General features: G+C 37.2%; 1 protein-coding gene across 1 annotated transcript; it reads right to left on the bottom strand.

Annotated features, from left to right (window-relative positions):
• Positions 1-269: 269 nt before the first annotated feature.
• Positions 270-20616, bottom strand: LOC107715483 (sphingosine kinase 1-like). Its single transcript, XM_016521636.1, has 5 exons — positions 20142-20616; positions 15357-15506; positions 11967-12061; positions 11106-11221; positions 270-1236 (listed from the first exon to the last, which is right to left on the bottom strand). The coding sequence occupies exons 1-5, from the start codon at positions 20560-20562 to the stop codon at positions 378-380; spliced, it is 1641 nt and encodes a 546-aa protein (XP_016377122.1). The 5' UTR covers positions 20563-20616; the 3' UTR covers positions 270-377.
• Between the last annotated feature and the right edge of the window lie 1324 nt (positions 20617-21940).

Raw genomic sequence — 21940 nt, 5'->3', positions numbered from 1 at the left:
CACGTATGGTCACCCTAAAAAATTTAATTTAGTCGATTTCTTAGTGTTGGTGGAAGGGCAGAATATTATTGACAGTGTCATGTAGACATCAAAAAATGCCAATAGTTTTGTGACCATGTTTTAATGTCAGTGGAACCTTAGTTGATTTCAGAACTATGGCACAGGGGAATATTTTCTGTAAATAACTTGAATTTCAATTACAATTTTTGTTTGTCACATTAAAAAACCTATTATATAGCTTCAAAATACTTGTGAAACAATGCACGGGGCTGATTTGTTACTTTTATTTATTTCATGGCTTGATAGCCCTAGTCCCCTTCTACATTCATTACATGTGAAAAAAATAAAAAATAAATGCCAGCACCATATCGGTCTTGTCACCCAGCTATGAGTCTTGCCAGGCTGCCATGAATTTGTGCCTGTACCGGTCCATAATCTACCAGCTCTCCATCCACAGTAATGATCCCTTTGGGGGAGTATGGTTCAAGACGTAGAGCCTTCACTTTAACATAAACCACATGAGGGCAGTTTGTGTTAAGATGACCTCCGTTTTCCATTGCTAGGAATAGGCGCAGGAGAGATCTGCGAGAGATACCTGCCTTCACATAAATCAGGTGGATTATGCCATCATCGAGTCTGGAAGCAGGTGCAGCCAACATGTCTTTTGCAAGGTGGGACTGGTACATGGCCACAACTAGAACAAAATCCTCATCTTGAACCACTGTCCAGTGTCCTGGTACCGGCTGGTTGAGGGGGTTGAGTAGGAAGTCCGTAGGACCAAATACAGACAAAGGTGATGGGTTGGATTGCTTTGACTTGGGAGTATTGTTGGAGTTGCTGGAATTTTGGAGAGTGTGACCAAGTAAGTCATTTAAAGGACAGCAGGAATCAGAGTTAGACTGGGGCAATCTGTGTCTAAATGTTGCAGTTGAATCCACCAGACTAGGTTGAGACATGGGGTTCTCTATGGGTAAGTAAGCTAGTTTCCCCCTATACACTCTTAGCGAACCCAGACGAACCATGGTTCCCACTGTAAATCGGGCAGCTCCCACATGGCGATACTTCTCACTTTCAATGTCTACATCAGCCACAAAGCCCCAGGCCAGAGACAGGAAGGAGAACAAGCGTTGACTGGAAGCCAAGCAGACAGATGTGAGGTCCAGTTGTGACACCAGGCCTTTACATAAGATGAAGCCACAACTGATCAACAGCTCCTCACTGGACACAGCTTGTAAACTGGAAAACAGCCATAAGGAACATTAGTCACCATAACCCTATATGACAAAAGCTTCTCTATCATGCCTGTACAGTAAATGCACTGACAATCTAGCAGACTGTTTTTCCCAATTATATATGCTATATTTGTTGAAACTTTAGTTTTTTTTTTTTTAGCTGCTGAATATTACAAATTTCAGGTTGGAAATTCAGTTCACCTTCAACAAAGCCAAACAACACCGAAACGATTCATATGAAGTTAGATACACTGTACAATTGTTATGGTCCTTCACAATTTAATATGACCTAAGTGAGATCTTGGGTAAAAGCCATGGGATACTGCACAACTGCAACAAAATTCCTTGAAGCATAAGATTTATCACAAGGCAACTAGATGTGCAAAGTCTAACTTTGAAAAACTTGAAGTTGGAAAGTGTGAAGGTTAAAAAAAAGTTGCTAAAGTTGTCTTAATAGTTATCTCAAAAGTTATCATTGTACAAAACACAAAAAGCTGTATACCCTTTGAGCTGATAATATATTTAGACAGAGACAGACATGTCAAGCCAACATAATTAAAGCAGCACCATGTAACTTTTGGCACTCTAGCGGTTAATAAACAGAACTGCACACATCCCGCGGAAGAACATTCCAACCGGAGCTACTTCTCTAAGTTTATGTCTATGGCGATTCACGCAGGTATGTGTTACTCCGCAGCGGTGACGACCCGACCAGGCTACAATAGTCCAAATATAAATACTTATAAGTGTACCGTAGTGATTCGGAATAAGACAAAAACGCAGTTTGGAAGATGAATTCATGATGTACTCGCTCATTATATACATTTTGCAAATTTTGAACACAGAAAAAGTTGCATAGTGCTGCTTTAAAGAAACTTTTCTAAACTGCGAAAGTGTTGGAAAACTGTAACTTACAGTGTAAACTTCAACTAGTGGCTGAAAGATGAAAGGTTCAAGCCCAATTACCTGTTAATCAAACTCACTGAATGATACAGGACTGTTTTATGTTGGTATTCAACCCAATGCTAATTTACATGCACCGTTGTGTACACTCAGACACGTGTCTTAATCATAGACTGTATAAAAACATGGACGTAGTGTCCGTGGGGATTGACTCCCTTTTGCAGCCAGCCTCTAGCGGCCAGTTGACGAATTACAGTTTAAATCACTTCCTTGTTGGCTTCACGAGAGAGAGCGCGAGGTTGCCGCTCGGTCTTAATGCAGTGCTTTTTCCATGTGCAAAAGTTCATAATCCATTACGCTGTCAATGATAGATCTTTTTATTTAAACTGATTAAATTACAGAGATAAATGCTTGTGCCTGTCACTGGAAGACTATAATGAGCTTGCTGAATAAAGTTATTATTTTTGTTCTGTTTTTGCACACAAAAAGTATTCTCGTCACTTTATAAAATTATTGTAGAACCACTGTAGTCACGTCGACTGTTTTAACGACGTCTTTACGTAAACAACGTATGAGAATGACACAGAAGAGAAGAGGTTGTTGAATAAAGTCATTATTTTTGTTTTGTTTTTGCGCACAAAAAGTATTCTCGTCGCTTCATAAAATTATTGTAGAACCACTGTAGTCACGTCGACTGTTTTAACGACGTCTTTAGTACCTTTATGGACCTTGAGAGTTTGGGTGGCATTGCTGTCAATGGAGGCCACTCTGAGCCATCAGATTTGATCAAAAATATCTTAATTTGTGTTCTGAAGATGAACGAAGGTCTCAGGGGTGTGGAATGACATGAGGGTGAGTAATTAATGACAGAATTTTCATTTTTGGGTGAAATAACCCTTTAATGGTACACGTATTTGTACCAGAAATTTTCGGTATGGGTGCACTGAAAAAAATGATACTTTGGACCAAACTAAAAAAATTACTGTAATTTGTTACAGCTAAACTTATTAGTTTTTCTCAAACTATATTTTTGATTTGGTTGAAACTTTAAATTTTAATTTAATATCAATCAAAATAGTTCTTCTGCCCAAGATAAAAAAATTACATTGAAACAAAGTTAAAATATTGCTTTTTATGGAGACCAAATCATTATTTTTTACTTTGGTACAACTTAAAATGTTTACTTTGGAAAAACGTACTTTTTACCATAACATCCAAGTATAATTTTTACTTTGGACTAAACTAAATAAATGTTTTGTAAAAATCGACGCGTTTCAAAAAGGCGGGGCATAGAGGAGAAACAATAATGTACAGTATGTGGAAAATAATTTGTTTTTTGAACTTTAAACCGCATAAACACATTTCATTACACCAAATACACAAAATAATGTTCTTTTTAGCAGCATCATATGACCCCTTTAACCACTGTACGAGACGAGCGGAACTTCATTGGGAACTTTTGGTAAGAAACAAAAGTCTCTTCTTTGAAATTATGTCCTTTTTTTCAGGAAATTCAAACAATTTTGACGCTCTTTGATGTGGCGTGACAGATCATATAAACGCCTCAGTTCAAAAGGCAGGACGATTCTCTTCCTCTTTACTACTAGTTTTAACGCGAAATAAACATAAATGACAATCTCATGCCTCATGTAATTGCTCAATCAGCGTTTCAACCGCAGAAAGATGGCAATAAAACTGCTTGTAAACAAAATGTCACGTAGCATTTCATTTACTATCAGTGCCCAAAGATCGTTAGTTAGTGCGCTATGAATAAAGTCGAGAAGAGCATTTCACAAAATATTAGTCTATATACTCATTATATTTTACTTTACCTGCTAGTGATGTCTTAATTATTTAATGCAGGGCAGGGCAACTTCGGTCCTGGAGAACTACTGTCCTGCAGAGTTTAGCTCCAAACACACCTGCCTTCTTCTTCTTCTTCTTTTAGGATTTAATGGCGGTTGGCAAACCAACTTAAAAGGTGCATTTCCGCCACCTACTGGAAAGGAGTGTGAAGCGCACAATGAATAGGAACTTTAGAAACAAGAGCTACCTTATAAAAAAAATAAAAAAAATTCTTTCACACAATAACCGGTATCCTAAATCCTATTAATCAATCCTGTTTCCTTTAAATAAATAACTAATTTGCGATATATTCCCGATTGCTTAGATCCATCACCTAACAAAACCTGGAGTGACAAATCATTTATTTCCAGATACCTTAGAGCTTGACTTAGTTGGAAACGTTCTCTTTCATAAGCCTCACATTTTAGAAGTACATGTTCTACAGTTTCTGTTAACCCACATTTGTCACAATTTCCATTTTCATGTTTTCCTATTCTATGTAAGCACTGATTTAATAAACAATGACCAATACGCATTCTTGCTATTATAACGTCCTCTTTCCTGTTTCCAAATCTTCTTCTCTCTGAACCAACTTTTTCTTGTATGCAGTGTAAATGTCTACCTTTTGCTCCTTCTTTCCATTCATTCTGCCATATTTCCTGTATTTCTTTCGCTATTATCGCTTTTATTTCTGTTTTACTTAATGCCACTTCAATGTTTATTTGTGAATGATTTAATGCCTGTTTAGCCAAATGATCATCCTCCTCATTTCCTTTCACACCTATATGTGATGGTACCCACACAAAATTTACCAGAAGTCCATACTGTCTTATTCTAAAAAGACTCTGCATTACTTCATTTATCATGTCTTGTCTTGCTAATGAATTTCCACTTGACAAACTGTTTAGTGCTGAAAGAGAATCTGTGCATATCACTGCCTTTGTTGGTTGTATTTCTTCTATCCACTGAAGTGCTAGTAAGATTGCTATTAGTTCTGCAGTAAATACAGAAATATGATCTGAAGTTCTTTTTGACATTTTAATTTTGAATATGGGAATATATACTGCTACAGCTGTTTTCCCAGAGTCTGGATCCTTTGAACCATCAGTGTATATTTGAACAACACTATAATATGTAAGATCTATATATTTCTGTACAGCTGAACTTTCTAATACACTTGTTTCATTGTTATGTTTTTCTTTATGCAACTGGATATCTATCAAAGGCATTGGGAAAAGCCAAGGAGGAATTGCTGACCTAGCCACAGTAGGAGCAATATGTATATTACTTAAACCCATTTTCTGTGCTTCCTCATTGGCCTTCCATCCAAAGCTTGATAACTTTTTGTATTCATATTCCCAACAGTCCTTCAACACCATTTTGACTGGATGAACGTCCGAATGTCCTTTTATACTTATCCAGTACCTCATCCTTAACTTGAGCCTACGAATTTCTTGAGGCATCTCGCCCATCTCTACCTGAACTGCTGATAATGGGGACGATCTAAAAGCTCCGCAACAAATTCGCAATGCTTGTGATTGTATTGCCTCTAATTTTAAAAGTTGTGTTTTAGATGCAGAGCTATATACCATACTGCCATAATCAAGAGCCGATCTTATCAGAGCACAATATATTCTTTTAAGGGACTGTCTGCAAGCTCCCCAATCAACTCCTGCTAGACATCTCATTACATTTAACGCTTTTTTGCATTTGTCCATCAATTTCTGAATATGGATTTTCAAATTCAACTTCGAATCCATCCATATTCCTAGAAATCGAACAACTGATGTTTGCGCCAACTCTTGACCATACATTTTAATATTAACTATAGGATTGATTCTTCTTTTAGAAAAACATATCGCCTGAGTTTTTGCTACAGAAAACCGGAAACCCCATTCATTAGCCCAATTCTCTACATTATTAACAGCAGTCTGCATACACCTTTGCACGTACGCAACATTACGCCCTCTTTTCCACAACGCACCATCATCTGCATACAAAGATCTTCCTATCCCACTATCAACCATTATAAAAATGTCATTAATCATTAAGTTAAACAGAATTGGACTGCTAACGCTACCCTGAGGCGTTCCATTCTCTATAGTATGCATCTGAGAAAATGCAGTACCCACTCTTACTTGTATAGTTCTATTGAACAAGAAATTCCTGATCCAGTTATATATTCTTCCTTTAATTTCCATTCTATCTAATTTAATTAAAAGTCCCTCTTTCCACATCATATCATATGCCTTTTCGACATCAAAAAATACCCCAACTAAAGCTTCCTTGTTTACCTGAGCCTTTCTTATTTCAGATTCCAAACATAGTATAGAGTCCATTGTATTACGTCCTTTCCTAAATCCACTTTGGAATGGTGATAAGAGATTTTCCTTCTCAATGACATATACAAGTCTACTCATAACCATACGCTCCATCAGTTTACACAAATTAGATGTTAAAGCTATGGGTCTGTAGTTAGTTGGCTGCGTATGGTCCTTGCCTGGTTTTGCAATTGGCACTATAACCCCATGTTTCCAGTCAGCTGGTAACTCTCCTGACTCCCAAACCTTATTAAAAAGGCTCAAGATTAAAACTAACGACGTTTCCGATAAATGTTTTACCATCTCATAACAGATGTCATCTCTACCTGGAGAGGTTTGTTTAACACCTGCAAGCGCCTTTTTCAATTCATACAAAGTAAATTCTGAATCCAACGTACTTCCAGATGGTCCTTTATCCTCCAGTAAATGAGGATATTTACTTAATATCTGGTCCCTATTTTTCCTTAAGTCCTCTGATATATTTGTGTTACTGTGAACTTTAACAAATGTTTCTGCAAACACCTCTGCTTTTCCGCTTTCAGTAAAAATTTGTCTATTATTATGTATTAAAACAGGTATGTTGCAATCTCTTTGTATCCCTCCCATCTTTCTTATCATACTCCATACTTTATTAATTTCAATGTCTTCACCAATACTCGTACAAAATTCCCTCCAATAATTTCTTTTAGCTGTCCGAATTACTTTTCTCACTATAGCCTGTGCCCTTTTATAATAAACTAAATCATTAAAATTAAGAGATCTTCTTACCCTCTTAAGAGCTTTATTTCTCCTTATAATTGCCTCATTACACTCCTCATTCCACCATGGCACAGCTTTCCTCCTGCTACCTGCCTTCTTCTTACCTATTACTTCTACAGCTGTATTCTGAAGAACCTGACATATTTTATTATTAAAAACATCAACATCCATCATAAAATTACTTATTTCCTTCATTTTGCTTTCACATAACTCCTTATACTTATCCCAATCGGCTGATTTAAACCTCCACCTTGGCATTCTTTCCCCCACATTTTGAGCTACATCTACTCCCACTTTACTGCAAATAGGAAAATGGTCACTACCTATTGTACTATGTTCTAACACTTTCCATTCGCACTTTCCAGCTAAGCTTTCTGAAACTATTGTCAAGTCTAACACTGAATGTCTTCCCTTAGATAAGTCGATTCTAGTATAACTGCCATCATTGATGCACACTAATCCTCCCCAATCTAGCATGTCTTCAATGATCTCTCCATTATTGTCTGTTTTTGTGCTTCCCCATAACGAACTGTGAGCATTAAAATCACCACACCACACCACTTTTTGCTTCCCATCCCCTCCAATACTTTCTAGAGCATCCTTGTTTAACCTATCACATGGATTGTAAAAGTTAATTATTCTAATACTCCGTGAGCCTTCCCATATTTCCACCACCACAACTTCTAGTTCCCCATCATCCTCAACTGCTCTATACCCAATTCCTTGTTTAATAAAGGTTGCTACCCCACCACCATTTCCTTGATGTCTATCTCTCCGAATTGCAACATACCCATGGATTATAAAATTAAGTTGTGGTTTAAGCCAAGTTTCCTGTATACATATTACATCTGGACCATTCTCTTGGTTTGCTATAAATTTCTTAAACTCTTGTCCATTAGCAATTAAGCTTCTTGCATTCCATTGCAAGATAGTTAATACCATTAAGAACCACCACATGTTGACTGACTATTTGCTATTTGACTGTTTGTTGTTTGCATCTTGAGCCTTTCATTTATCATATCAACAGTAACATTCTCAAAATCCAAGTACTTTTCAGCAGCTCTGATAATGATTCTAATTCTTTCAGTCCTGCTTTCGGTTTGAGCAGAGCAATTCACTACTTCAGCGATAAATGCTACGAATGAAACTTTGTCATCCATTACTCCGTTTATACCTTTACTTTGCTCTTTCCTCAAATGTTTCGATTGTAATGTTGCATTCTTAGTTTCAGTTACTTTAGGTATCTGATTTACTTTCTTCAAAGCCTCAGCATATGTTATTCCTTCCGCCGTTCTAACGTTTTGAACCTTCACCGCATTTTTCCGTACATGACACCCTCCGTAACCTGCACTGTGATCTCCTCCACAGTTGCAGCACTTAGGATTTACACCTTGTCCACACTTGCCATACTCATGATCACCTCCACACCGCGCGCATCTCTGCTTGCCTCTGCATACTGCCGCAACATGACCGAATTTTTGACACTTGTAACATCTTAGCGGTGGGGGAACGTATGGTCTAACCGTATAGCTTACAAATCCCAAATAAACTCTCTCAGGCAGTCTATTTTCATCAAAGTTTAACATTACTGATAGGCTGTCTGTCTTTTCATTATTCCTGACGCACTTGAGCCGTCTGACAAACTTTACTGCTGCTCCAGTTATATTACTTTTAATCTTCTCATCTGCAGGAATCCCCGTAATCCCCGTTATTACACCTCTGACCCAATTCTTTTCTTCTGGTATGGAACATTCAACTTTTATCGATTTTCTATTGTTTCTTTTAGAGTTTTTGTTAGTTTTAAAGGATTAATAGCATTTACTGACTCAGTAAACTTAATCAATACCTTATACTCCTCTTTCCTTCGTCTTGCCTGGTGATTTCCTTTTTCACTATCCGTTTCTGAGATTTGTCCCCAACTTTTCTTTCTTTTCCGATTATCTACTACTCTCCATTCGCCGCCTCCACTATCCACATCTCCCACATCATCCTCCATTTCCGGATCACTTCCGGAATCTACGCTACTTCCTACCATCAGCGCTCCAGTCACAATCCAGCTGTCACCAACCCAGCTAACTCCATCCAACACACCTGCCTGTAGCCTTCTAGTGATCTTGAAGACATTGATTAGCTTGTTCAGGTGTGTTTGATTAGGGTTAGAGCTAAACTCTGCAGAACAGTAGCCCTCCTGGGTTCTGTTCTTCGTATCTTTAATACATCTGAGATGATTTGATCTAGTAATTGTGATAACTGATCTCGAAACGAATTTGCGGATTTTATTAAAATATCTGGATTAAGTTGTCTAAGATTAGTGCGCGTTCTCGTGTTCCACGAAAAGGGCAGATGTATCGATACTTGTTACGTGACAGCGTTAATTAAAGTTTCTTAAGTGTCAAGATCATGTTATCTGCATCTCCTGCGCTTCATCAAGCCACTCCCATAATAGCGGTCACCACTCAAATTAATGCACGGCTCAGATTAACTATACAGCATGTAAGACTCCAATACAATTATAATGTAATTATTTCATCACGGATACATTTTTCAACTAGTAAACCTGGCTGTGTCTAAAACTAAAGAAAACCGTATGCAACTTAAGCTTCGAAATGACAAGACAACGAACAAAAAAATTTAATTTGCAAGAGCTGCGTCACAGCGCATATCAAAAGCTCCCTTATCGGTTCTGCTTTCAGTACAGGAGAATAAAAGATACATTCTTAGATGTTTTTGTTAGTACGTGAACGTTATCTTAGACATTTTGTCTCCCCAACAGATTAATTTTAAATAAGTTTATAATGCATGTTGGCTATTCCCAATTCAGAAGAGCGCACACACAGCCTGTGTGTTGATTGATTGATAGGCTTGACGCACGCGCGCAACCTGTGTCGACTCGCGCCTGGCTCCGCATGGAAACTATAAGAATTTCTGTGATGGTTTCTATTGTTTTTTTTCAGCAGGGTAATGATACCCATACTGTGCTGCACATTATTGACAATATTGAGCTGAAGCTTGACTTTGCAAATTTAAAATCGCAAATCAAATCGCAATCGCAAAATCTGTCAAAAAAATCGCAATTTGATATGTTCCCCCAAATCGCACAGCCCTAGTCTGTAGTGTTATAGATGATGACTACACAACATTATAATATTTTTTTGTATTAATTTTTAAATTATTATTATTGTAAATTACTGTCCCTGGATCAGTAGGGTACTCTTCTAATAAAGTAGCAGTGGCTGGGACAGATTTTAAGTATCAGTTCTGCTTACAAAGATGCAATCTAATCCTGTTTACATGAAATAAACCTGCTCCCGAGCAGGTTTAAGCTTAAGGACCTGTTGCTATGACCGCAACTCCAGGATGAGCTTCGAAGAACCAACCAATCCAAGATCATGCCAAATCGTCAACAATCAAATCCAGCTAACTGAGTAGCGACGTACGAAGAACAGGCCCCAGGACCGAAGTTGCCCAGCCCTGATAATGTTTAAATAAATCTGTTATGAAATGAGTTATGAGAGGCACTGTGTAAATGAATATATTTCAACAACAAATGTAATTTTTTATAAATTAGAAGTTAATTAAAAAACGGCATTATGTGCAATTTACATGTTTGCATAATTTTTTTTAAGTTGAGTGTTGCTTGTTATATTTACATTTTATATTTAGTTTTTCCCCCTGCTGTACCGAACCGTGACATCAAAACCGAGGTACGTACCAAACTGCCATGTTTGTGTACCGTTACACCCCTAAATAGAACCTATTATAATCAGTGATGCTGTCTACACCGGATGCGGCGCGACACAACACATTCTATTTATGGCATACTGACAGAAAGGTCAAATGATTTGCAACGGTCGCTTTGTTGTGTCCAGTGTAGACAGCCTTTAGCGGTTGCGGCGCAGGTGTAGACACGGTGTACTGTAACTGAGTAATGATTTACACAATGACTTATTGACATTGATCCAAAAGGCCTGTAAATAAGCAGTTTGGATAAAACAATTTCCCTATAGCTCTAGACAAGCAAAATATGAGCTGTGGAAAGTCTTACCCAGAATAGTGGTGTATAGAAGCTGCCAGTGCATTTCCAGAGCCTCCTGGAAGCACTCCCAGAGGAGTCTGAATAGCTTCTTCCCAATCCTCACGCTCCATCAGCCCATTTACCACCTGAGAAAATATTGGGGGCATGTCAAGAGGCAAAGCAGCGAGCAGTTCACTAGACAATCACATGGTATCCAGGTTAATAAAGGAATATTATATGCAGATTATACTTGAAATAGGCTGTATGTCAAAAATAAAAGATGCTCCAATAATTCTAAAATGTTTGGCATCAGTTGTTCCACAAAGGTTTGCAATTTGCACTCAATGTAAACAGACAATGCCCAAATATGGCACAATCCTTTTTTTTTCATTCTACTGATTAAGGTGTTTTTACTCAAAGGTAGATATCCACATTCAACATTGTTTCATCAAGTGCAAAAGTCTGTTGTACCAACATAACTTTGTAATGCTAATTCAATTAGTGCAATTAGTGATGATGCATCAACAATGACTTGCATTGTTTAATGATTGTCCTGGAAAGATTCGCATGAAAGAAATTGACAGAAATATACTAACATCTTTATTAATAAAAATCTAATATTCAGTATATTCATATTATCAAGTATAGGATGAAAACATTACTAATGTGAAAACAAAAGCCATTGCTTGTTAGACTAAGATGATGTTTTAATGTTCAAAGTTTCTTCTTCTTTTAGCCTTAATATCTAAATGACAGAAATATAAATTAAAATGTTACAATCAATTCAATACAATCAATTGTTAAAATAACTGCCATATGATTTTTGACAAAATCATACAGCCTACTACAAATGCTACAGAACGTCTGCTTAGGCAGTCATAATTAGCATACCTCAAATAGTAGGCCATCACCAGACATGATGACCAAAGCATCCCACTGAGACAAGTCTGCATCCCGCACCAGCTCACGTGCGTGGTTCTGGCGTTCTGGAAAGAAACAAACAAAGGAAACAATGTAGGTCATGCTGCTGTTTTCTGACCTACATTATTATTCTTTTTGATGGCTTTTTTCAAAAGTGTGAGACAGTAAAGGTGAGCCAGAAGAAATGTCATTTACACTGTAGTCTACATAGACCCATTAAGTAATTGTATGAGGATATACTTGTTCTGCATGAAATCAGTATTATTTTTTTCATGGTCACTGTGCCTGAAGTATGCAGCTTGTAATCTTTGCTCAACTGAATTCCACCAGCAGGAGGCGATATTTACAGACTATGCTACTAAGGAAATCAGATCCAGTCTCACTTCCATCTTAGCTCAAGTCTTTAAGCTAGCACACTCACTGTCCCAGCTGATGTCACATAGCAGACACATAATGGTTATTTATGTCCTATAGTGTGCACTTAATCAATTCTAACCACATTTCCTATAACAATAACTAGTCTGCAGGAGCATACACCTTTATATTGTACTACATTTAAATTGTCCTATTTATTTTATTATTATGTTTTGAAAACTAGAAGCTGCTCCATCTGGTTTTTGCCCCAGGAGGACATCAGATTCTAAGTAAGCCTCTAAGTAGCCCGGAAAAGAATCAAATACCCTTCATTAATTCAGTCACATCCTATTTGACAATGCAGGAAATGCAAAAAGAGAGAGAAAGAAAAACTTTAGAGAAAAAGAAGCTGAAGAAGAACTAAACAGAGAAGGATAAAGAAGAGGGTTAGTTGTCAGTAATGGAGGCTCAAGTTACTACCTGGCCATAATTGGAGAAAAAAAGGTTGTTTATTCATAACCCTTTTCATTCTCAAAGAGAAAAATTTTTCAAAATAGATCTACTTTTTAGATCTACATATGCATTAGGATGCCAGGCTGTGCTAAATGTTTTAAAGGTAGATTGTTTTGGTCTATTATGTATATTCAGCTTTGTAGCAGGATAGGTATTAGACAGACTTGGTTTTCATTAAGTGTAAGGGCTCTATTTTCATTGCTGTGCTAACCAAATAGACAAGAATAGAGACCTGAGAAGACACCCAAGATTGCATTTAAGCTGCAGAATAACATACATACACACATACATGCAAAAATCAATCAATCAATCAACATAAAATTATCATTATATAGTTAATGAAAGTAGTATGTCGATTTTATGAATTAATCATTATTTTGAGTCAGATGTTGGTTGATTCAGTTCACAAAACTGAATGATTAGTTTAGCAGAAAAACATCAAATGGGTTAACAGCATACGGGGGAGCATAAGGACTGCTAAATGCATAGTGTACAGAGGGTATAGAAAAGAATCACCCCCTTTAAAATAATCACATTTTGTTGTTTTGCAGCCTGAATGATGGACACAGTTTTTCTTTTATTCAGCTGTGTTTACTCAGAGCAACTTATAATATCCACATGAAAGATATAACACCAACATAAAAAAAATTTTAAAAATTAAAAATCAGAATCACGGAGTTGGAAAAAGGATCACCCCCTCCTAAAAGGTGTAGCTAATCACCTTCTCAATGGCACACACCTGAAGCAGTTGCAGGATTTTATGACAAAGAGCAGTCATTGTGTGCATGTGAACAATATCACAAATTCTCCACAAATGTGGCTTGTATGGGAGGGGTGCAAGAAAAAAGCCACTCCTCAAGAAAGGCCGCATGCAGTCACAACTGAGCTTTGCCAAAATGCACCTTGAAGATTCTAAGACTAAAATTGTATTATTTGGCCCCAACACCAACCGATATGTCTGGTGGAAATCTAATACAGCTCACCATCCAAATAACACCATTCCTACAGTAAAGCATGGAGGTGGTAATATCCTGTTATGGGGGTGTTTCTCTGCAGCAGGGACTGGAGCACTTGTCAGGATAGAAGGAAAAATGGATAGGGCAAAATATTGTTCAAATTCTTGAGGAAAATCTCCTGCCCTCTGCCAGAAAGTTGTCAATGGGAATAAGTTTTACCTTCCAACATGACAAAGCACACAGCAAAACTGACCACACAGGGGTTGAAGGAGAAAAAGGTGAATGTCCTTGCATGGCCTAGTCAGAGCTCAGACTTAAACCCCATTGAAAATCTGTGGAATTACTTAAAGACTGCAGTCCAAGCGGTCAACATAAAATTTAACTGAACTTGAGCAGTTCTGCACAGAAGAGTGGGCAAATATTGCAAAGTCTATATGTGCAAAGTTAGTAGAGACATATCTCAACAGATTAAAGCAAATCAATGGGAAGAAGGTTTACCTTCCAACATGACAAAGCACACAGCAAAACTGACCACACAGGGGTTGAAGGAGAAAAAGGTGAATGTCCTTGCATGGCCTAGTCAGAGCTCAGACTTAAACCCCATTGAAAATCTGTGGAATTACTTAAAGACTGCAGTCCAAGCGGTCAACATAAAATTTAACTGAACTTGAGCAGTTCTGCACAGAAGAGTGGGCAAATATTGCAAAGTCTATATGTGCAAAGTTAGTAGAGACATATCTCAACAGATTAAAGCAAAAGGTGGTTCAACAAAATACTGACACAAGGGGGTGATCCTTTTTTCTAACTCAGTGATTCAGTTTTTTTATGTTTTTTTTCTGACATGTTGGTGTTATATCTTTCATTTGGATGTTAAGTTGCACCGAGTAAATGCAGATGGATAAAACAAAAACTGTGTCTTTCTTCATTTAGCCAGCAGCCATATCACCCTGCAGCCCAAGACTGGTTGCCCATTGAAGCTAAGCAGGGTTGAGCCTGGTCAGTACCTGGATGGGAGACCTCCTGGGAAAACTAAGTGTAGTGATGGGGACACTATACTGACAAAAAGCACCGTCTTTTGGATGAGATGTTAAACCGAGGTCCTGACTCTCTGTGGCCATTAAAAATCCCAGGATGTCCTTCGAAAAAGAGTAGGGGTATGAGCCTGGCATCCTGGCCAAATTCGCCCATTGGCCTCTGACCATCATGGCCTCCTAACCATCCCCATATCTGCTGATTGGCTTCATCACTCTGTCTCCTCTCCACCAATGAGCTGGTATGTGGTGGGCGTTCTCTGGCGCAATATGGCTTCCGTCACATCATCCAGGTGGATGCTGCACACTGGTGGTGGTTGAGGAGGAGATTCCCCCCTTCTATATAAAGCGCTTTGAGTGCCCAGAAAAGCGCTATATAAATGTAAGGATTTATCATTCATTTCAAGGTGCAAAGAAACAAAATGTAATTATTTTAAAGAGGGGTGATTATTTTCTATTCCCACTGTAGGTCTGTTCATTGCTTTGTACTAATGGGTTCTCCTCACCTGTAATGATGAGTGTGTGTTGTATCCCAGCATCCTGTAGCATGCCTTGCACATTCCCATTGAAAAGAGCATGTGCATGCCCTTTACCGCTGTGAGGATTTAACAAAATCAGGAACATTAAAGGCCTCTTCACCTCCACTTTAATTGCTCCTGGAAAATGGATAGCAGACATGACATTTACTTGCATAGACAAAGACATGTCCTATCAAAAGTATGCAAGAAAATATGTCAGCCAATCAAGATTTTTCCCACAATTACAACGTCATTCTTTAGACAGAAGCAAATTAAATTGACAAATACTAAGTAATGTGAAGAAGAACACTGATAACCCACACAGACACACATCACATTTCTTTAAATAGTTTATTTTGGACAATTATTAAACCCAGTCTACTCCAGTTTCCAGTTGCACTGTGGAAGGGTGGTGGCCTTAACCAGTTTAACAGGTACAGCCGGTCCTCTCAAAGAAGGGGGTATATTATTTACACTTAATATCCATACATGCACAAACATTTTCCTTATCCTGAGCAACTACCAAGTCTAATGCAGAAAATAAATATGTGCCCTTAAAGTTCCCATAAAGAAGCTTGAAAGTGTATTGGATCACTGTTGGGGCATTGCCTATTGCAAATCTCACAAGTAATTTTTATGAGTTATAGTGAGTGAGTGAGTGAGTGAGTGAGTGATGTGACATATAGCCAAGTATGGTGTCCCATACTCAGAATTTGTGCTCTGCATTTAACCTATCCATGTACACACACACACACATACAGTATTTCACATTTTTTTTATAAACAATTCTATGTGCATGAAAGCACAGTACTAAGAGAAAACATATATGTCCATGCTGTAGTGTGATCAGTTGACACATTCTTGTACCACTCACACAAACACAACTACTAAAAAGCTGCCATATGATTAGCATAGACCATGCTTACATGCACAGAAAAATAAAACCAACCAGGACCCCATAAACTGTTCCTCTAGAATTCACCATCAACACTAGTTTTAAACAAAGACTTTTTGTCACCACAGAAAAAAGCTTAAGAAGCATTTCCAGAATATGACAACTGATACTGGATGGTGCTGTGTGTGATAGTTTCCCCCTTTCTGAGGTTCTACAAATACCGGCTGATATATCGGCCTTGGCGATATATCGGTCGACCACTAATTACATCATACAAAAATGTCAATCAGTGATCTTTAGCATATCAGCCTTTTCACAATCAATACAACTGAACCATGATAAACACACACCAGAGTCTGATATTAATGGAGACTTGGGGCCACATTCAACTATTTCAGCAAACATCCCAGTATGAATTAATGCTAAACAGTGAAAGTTATAGAAATAAGTTTTTTTTTGTTTTTTTTTAGGAAAAAGTTTCCAGAAGGAAAATATATTAATTACTAGAATTTGAGAGGCTTGAAACATATTTGAAATAAAGATAGGTGTTTTACTAAGTTCTGGATTAAGTTTGACAATGATTCTACCAAAACTTATCAAAACCTTAACATTATTTTCTGCTAGCTTTTTTCAAGATAAATTAAAAATACCTTTTACTTAATAAAAGTGCAACAGCAAAAACTTGAAAAAAATTTGTTGCATTTGTTTAGAGCTTTTTTATATAATTAAGTACAAGTCAAGGTGTGATACCAAATTGGACCACATGGAGACCACTAATCTAGCCGCCTTGTATGGAGTCAACCATCCCCATATCTGATATGCAAAATAATAAAGTTTTGCAAAAGAAAATAAAGTTTTGCAAACGAAAATAAAGTTTTGCAAACGAAAATAAAAGTATTGAGAAAAAATAAATGTGTTTTTGCAAACAAAAATAAAGAATTGCAAAAGAAAATGAAGTATTGCGATAAAAAAAGAAGCTTTTCGTTTGCAAAACTTTATTTTCTTCTCAATACTTTTATTTTCGTTTGCAAAACTTTATTTTCGTTTGCAAAACTTTATTTTCTTTTGCAAAACTTTATTTTCTTTTGCAAAACTTTATTATTTTGCATATATATGTGGCATTATTTTGACTCCATAGCCTTGTCCTGACTACATGTGGATACTATACAGATCCATTCAAAAATTTTAAACACAGCAAGATACACATGAAAAATAAAAACATTCTGAATGTGTGGAAACTCAGCGATCTGAAGGTGAAGAGTTCATCAGAGTGAGTGCATGTATCTGTGCTTAAAGTGTATGGCAGTTAAGTGCACTATATCAGAAAGGAGTGAACGGAAAGAAGTGAGTGAATTTGGACGTTGACGTATACTGCACGTCCGATAGCTGGAGCTGTCGCACAAACATCTCCTAAGCAGCATTTTGCGCTCAGATAACATGACAATCGCCAAGCACCCTTGGGCAACTGTTATGATTACAATAGAACAAATATGTTGTTGAACAAACAAAAGTTGTTCACTCAAAATTTGGACACCACTACAAAATGGCCAACACCTGTGCTTAAAGTGTATGGCAGTTAAGTGCACTATATCAGAAAGGAGTGAACGGAAAGAAGTGAGTGAATTTGGACGTTGACGTATACTGCACGTCCGATAGCTGGAGCTGTCGCACAAACATCTCCTAAGCAGCATTTTGCGCTCAGATAACATGACAATCGCCAAGCACCCTTGGGCAACTGTTATGATTACAATAGAACAAATATGTTGTTGAACAAACAAAAGTTGGACACCACTCAAAATTTGGACACCACTACAAAATGGCCAACACCCAATATAGTGCACTATATAAGTGATAGGGAGTCGTTTCGGATTCAGCTATTGGTTTACTTTATCCAACCCCTACAGACTAGCCTGGACTTTAGCAGTGACTTATTAGAGGTGATATGAGTATGCGGTACAACTTGATTATGTGGACAGGCAAAGGGGAATGCATATATTTTGCACAGATGATTTTCTATCATATCATATAATAAAATACTGATTTATTATAATAATAATTATAATTATTTTCTGTGCGTGTTGTGTGTGTGGTTCAGAGAGGGTGGCCCCTATTGACCAGTCGCCACTGCTATTATGGATGTCGAGACTCAGGATTAAAGTGAAATATGAAAATAAATGAAAAGTGTCAATTGTAGGATTACATTCGGATCTGCTCATTTTTAATCTGATTTCTTTTTATGCATTTATATATTTTTATTTTATTTTATAAAAGAGGACATTAATTTATTGCTCTACTCTTGATATGTGTGTGAGATAAGAGAGATAAAGAACCTCTTTGACCTGCTTAAGCAGGAAATTGGTTGAAAAGAACGCATTTAAATATTTTTGTTCTGACATATGACTACTGAACTGTCTTAACACCTTGTGTAAACAACAGGAAGTGGTCAGAGCAAGGCAAGTCAAGAACAAAAAAACACATTTGGATTAGGGGCATCTCAATACAACAGAAAGTGCACTTTAACCATTAGCGATTGAAGAGCTCAAGCCAAATGCTAATTGGCCTGCACCTTTAGACACCGATTAAATGTCATCAAGGGTATAATGTGATCCATTAATAACACAATCAAAAAGAGAAAAAACATGCACAGCGAATGCTGAAACTGAAAGCTGAAATTATAAAATGGCTTAAGTAAAGTGTAAAAGTAGCCTTGCACATAATTATTTGAATTCTCTTTTGATATACATAATATTAAAAATGTTCCTATTCTTAAATTGTTGCACAGAATTTGACAACAATAAATGCACATTGTGCATGTGTTAATCAAAATTTATTTTTCTGCACATTTTATTTTAGTTTACGGCAAAGACCCTATGAAGCTCACTGTACATATAAAGTACACTGTACAAAGTACACTGTACACTGTAATGCTTGTCAATAATGATGACATAATGATGAGTGAATGCAACAGAGAGAAATAAATATTGTGTATTTACTTATTTCATAGTCAATGCTATGAAATATTGTACTACAGTCATGCTAAGAAAGCTTTTTTGAATTTGAAAGAGAGAGAAAGAACACTTCCTGCTGCACTGTGATCACAACATTTGATTTGACTACTTCCCAAAATTTCAACAAATAACACCACATTGTTTGGCACTACCAAACCCAATGATTGCATTTTAGATTATATATTAATAATGATGTTTAACAAGAGTCTGCCAGGACCTGACCTGCTTTGACACTCGACACAGGACATTATATGCGTTTACAGATGCAATATATTAATAAAAGTAGAAATATTCACTTTGCATTTTTAAGTTACAGGCATATTTAATTTATTAGTATCAACACAATGATATGGGAAAAGTTTAGTCTTTCTCACATACTTTATTATATTAGGAATTTTTAAACAGACGAGGCTTAGCTAAGATCAGCATTTTATAGTTAATAAAAACTGATTTCTAGAAAGCATGTGGCCTGTAATGTGCCTTTTCCACTGAACTTTTCCAACCAAAAAACATACTGCAGTGCAGATAAACTTTTATTTATTTTTTACCAGTGGCAATTTTGTATTAAAATAAACGTTCGAACATTGTCTGAATATTAATAGTTCAAACTTAAAATCAAGTAAAACTGAATGGAAGAATAACAAGCTCTTCCTAAGGAGAATTATTGGCTACTGTACGTTTAGAAAAACAACAGATAATGTCATTCATTTAATGAGATTTGATTACATCTGGCAGATTATAGGAAGTTACAGGATGGTCTAATATAACCGGAAGACATCGAAAGTACATCACAGTAGTTAAAAAGTAATTTATATACCACTTGATTAAACCCAACATAAGTAAGAAAGAAAGAAAGAAAGAAAAAGAAACCTGTTTTTTGTTGTCTTTGGTGTAGAACTCTGTCCCTGATGGCTCTTGACCATCTCTGCGCCTCCTGCAGGTTCACACTCGGGTTCTGATCGGGCGCCACCCGAAAGCACTGCTCCACCCGCTGCCGAGCCACCCCAGACCTCATCCATCGAGTCCTCAGTGGGTAGAAATAAGCAGAAAAATACGCTCCCACATCCGTACTGTCATGAGACCTGTATGCCCGGCACCCGACGCAGTCACTCAGGTAATACACGACTTTTCCTCGTCCACCGAGTGCTGGGCTGATCTTTTGAACGGTGAGCTCTGTCTCAGTCAATATCAAAGAACACCGGACCTTCATGCTTCCAGTCACCATAAATTCCCCATACATCAGAACCTGACAGATCTCTGGCTTCTTGGATTCAGTATTCTTTGAAGACATGTCATCAGTGCGCAGCGACTTTCACATATGCACACAGTAGCCTGATCTGACTCAGCTCAATATGGAACTGCTGCGTCCTGCCTTCTCAGCCGCGCTATACACCAGCTATTCCGCATTACAGCTCGAACCCCCTAGCGATAGAAGCCGGTAACAACCTTAAATATGGTTAGGGGAGACCGGGGATGGTTGTAACATTTTTGACATTTCTGTCTGTATCTTGGAGTTCTTTTAAGCCAGTGCGTTCAAAATCTAATTCAAACTAGTTCCAAGTGTCTGATATTAAATGGTGTAGCTGTTAACTACACTAACAGAAAATGCATGGTTTAGTTTCAAACACAAGGAGTGAAATGTTACAATTCACCCAATAGTCCGGGTTATACCCTGGGGTGAGATGTAACATTATATCCACCGGGGTGAGATGTAACATTATGCAGTAAGGACTATGACGTAAAATGGATTTTGAAAGCAAAATTAAAAAAATTAAAAATAAATAAAAAATGAAAGCATTTTTGTTCAACACTGAATTTTCAACATAATTGGTGTGTGTGTGTGTGTGTGTGTCAAAACTGAATAAAATAAGCAAATGAGCCCCAACTTCAACAATTGAACACTATTTGTGTGGATGTCCCCACTTTTCACAAAAACAAACCTGTGTATGTGTGTGTGTGTTACATTAGCATCATGATAATAAAACTGAATAACGTGCATGTGTGTGTGGGTGTTTAGGCATGTTTGTAAACGTCAGTCATAGTAATTGGCCATAATAAAATTGAGCTTGAACACTTAAACATTGAGAGATACCCCTCGGTTTTTGTCTTTCTCTTCCATAAGCATACTGAAATTCAAAGAAAACATATAAATAAAACAAGCAAACAAAGAAATTTGCTTGGAGTGAGTAATATAATGTTTTGATGTTACAACGATTCTTCCTGATACAACTAATCCAGCTGACCTTACAGCTAACAGCCAAAACATTAGCACTAACAACTTGCATGAATATCTACACAGACACACACTAAACATAATTTAACTTTGATGAGTTAAACTTCAAAGCAGGGACTGCCTTCACAAAAATAAATTAAGTATACCAAGTTACTTTCTTACCTCAAAATTAGTTTTCCTTCTCTAAAATCTGCTGTGTGTGTCTGCTGCAGGGATTTACTTCCTCTCATGCACTGTAAAGAGATTGCTGTAAATTTTACAGTAACTTACTGGCTGCTAGATGCCAGTAAGTTACTGTAAAATATGGTTACAGTATTATTACTGTATTTTCATTTACAGTACTGTTAGAAATTAACAATTGGTCCCTCGATATCTCTTTGCCGCCTTGAAGTTCTCAGTTCCTTAAAGTGTATACGGCCGGGAAGCAAGAAAACAC

This window comes from Sinocyclocheilus rhinocerous, unplaced genomic scaffold (genome assembly GCF_001515625.1).
Source record: "Sinocyclocheilus rhinocerous isolate Xijiao unplaced genomic scaffold, SAMN03320098_v1.1 scaffold3526, whole genome shotgun sequence".
NCBI classification, from domain to species: Eukaryota; Metazoa; Chordata; class Actinopteri; order Cypriniformes; family Cyprinidae; genus Sinocyclocheilus; species Sinocyclocheilus rhinocerous.
The sequence above is the reverse complement of the archived record's forward strand: the minus strand, read 5'-3'. Positions and strand labels throughout refer to the sequence as shown.

What these genes read in the sequence shown, in the direction of transcription:
- LOC107715483 (XM_016521636.1), bottom strand. Translation starts at nt 20,562, where the DNA reads ATGTCTTCAAAGAATACTGAATCCAAGAAGCCAGAGATCTGTCAGGTT. An exon ending in CCAAAGACAACAAAAAACAG is followed by an intron (nt 15,507 to 20,141) that starts GTTTCTTTTTCT and finishes TCCATTTTCCAG; the next exon opens with GAGCAATTAAAGTGGAGGTG. An exon ending in GTGATGGCCTACTATTTGAG is followed by an intron (nt 11,222 to 11,966) that starts GTATGCTAATTA and finishes ATATTTTCTCAG; the next exon opens with GTGGTAAATGGGCTGATGGA.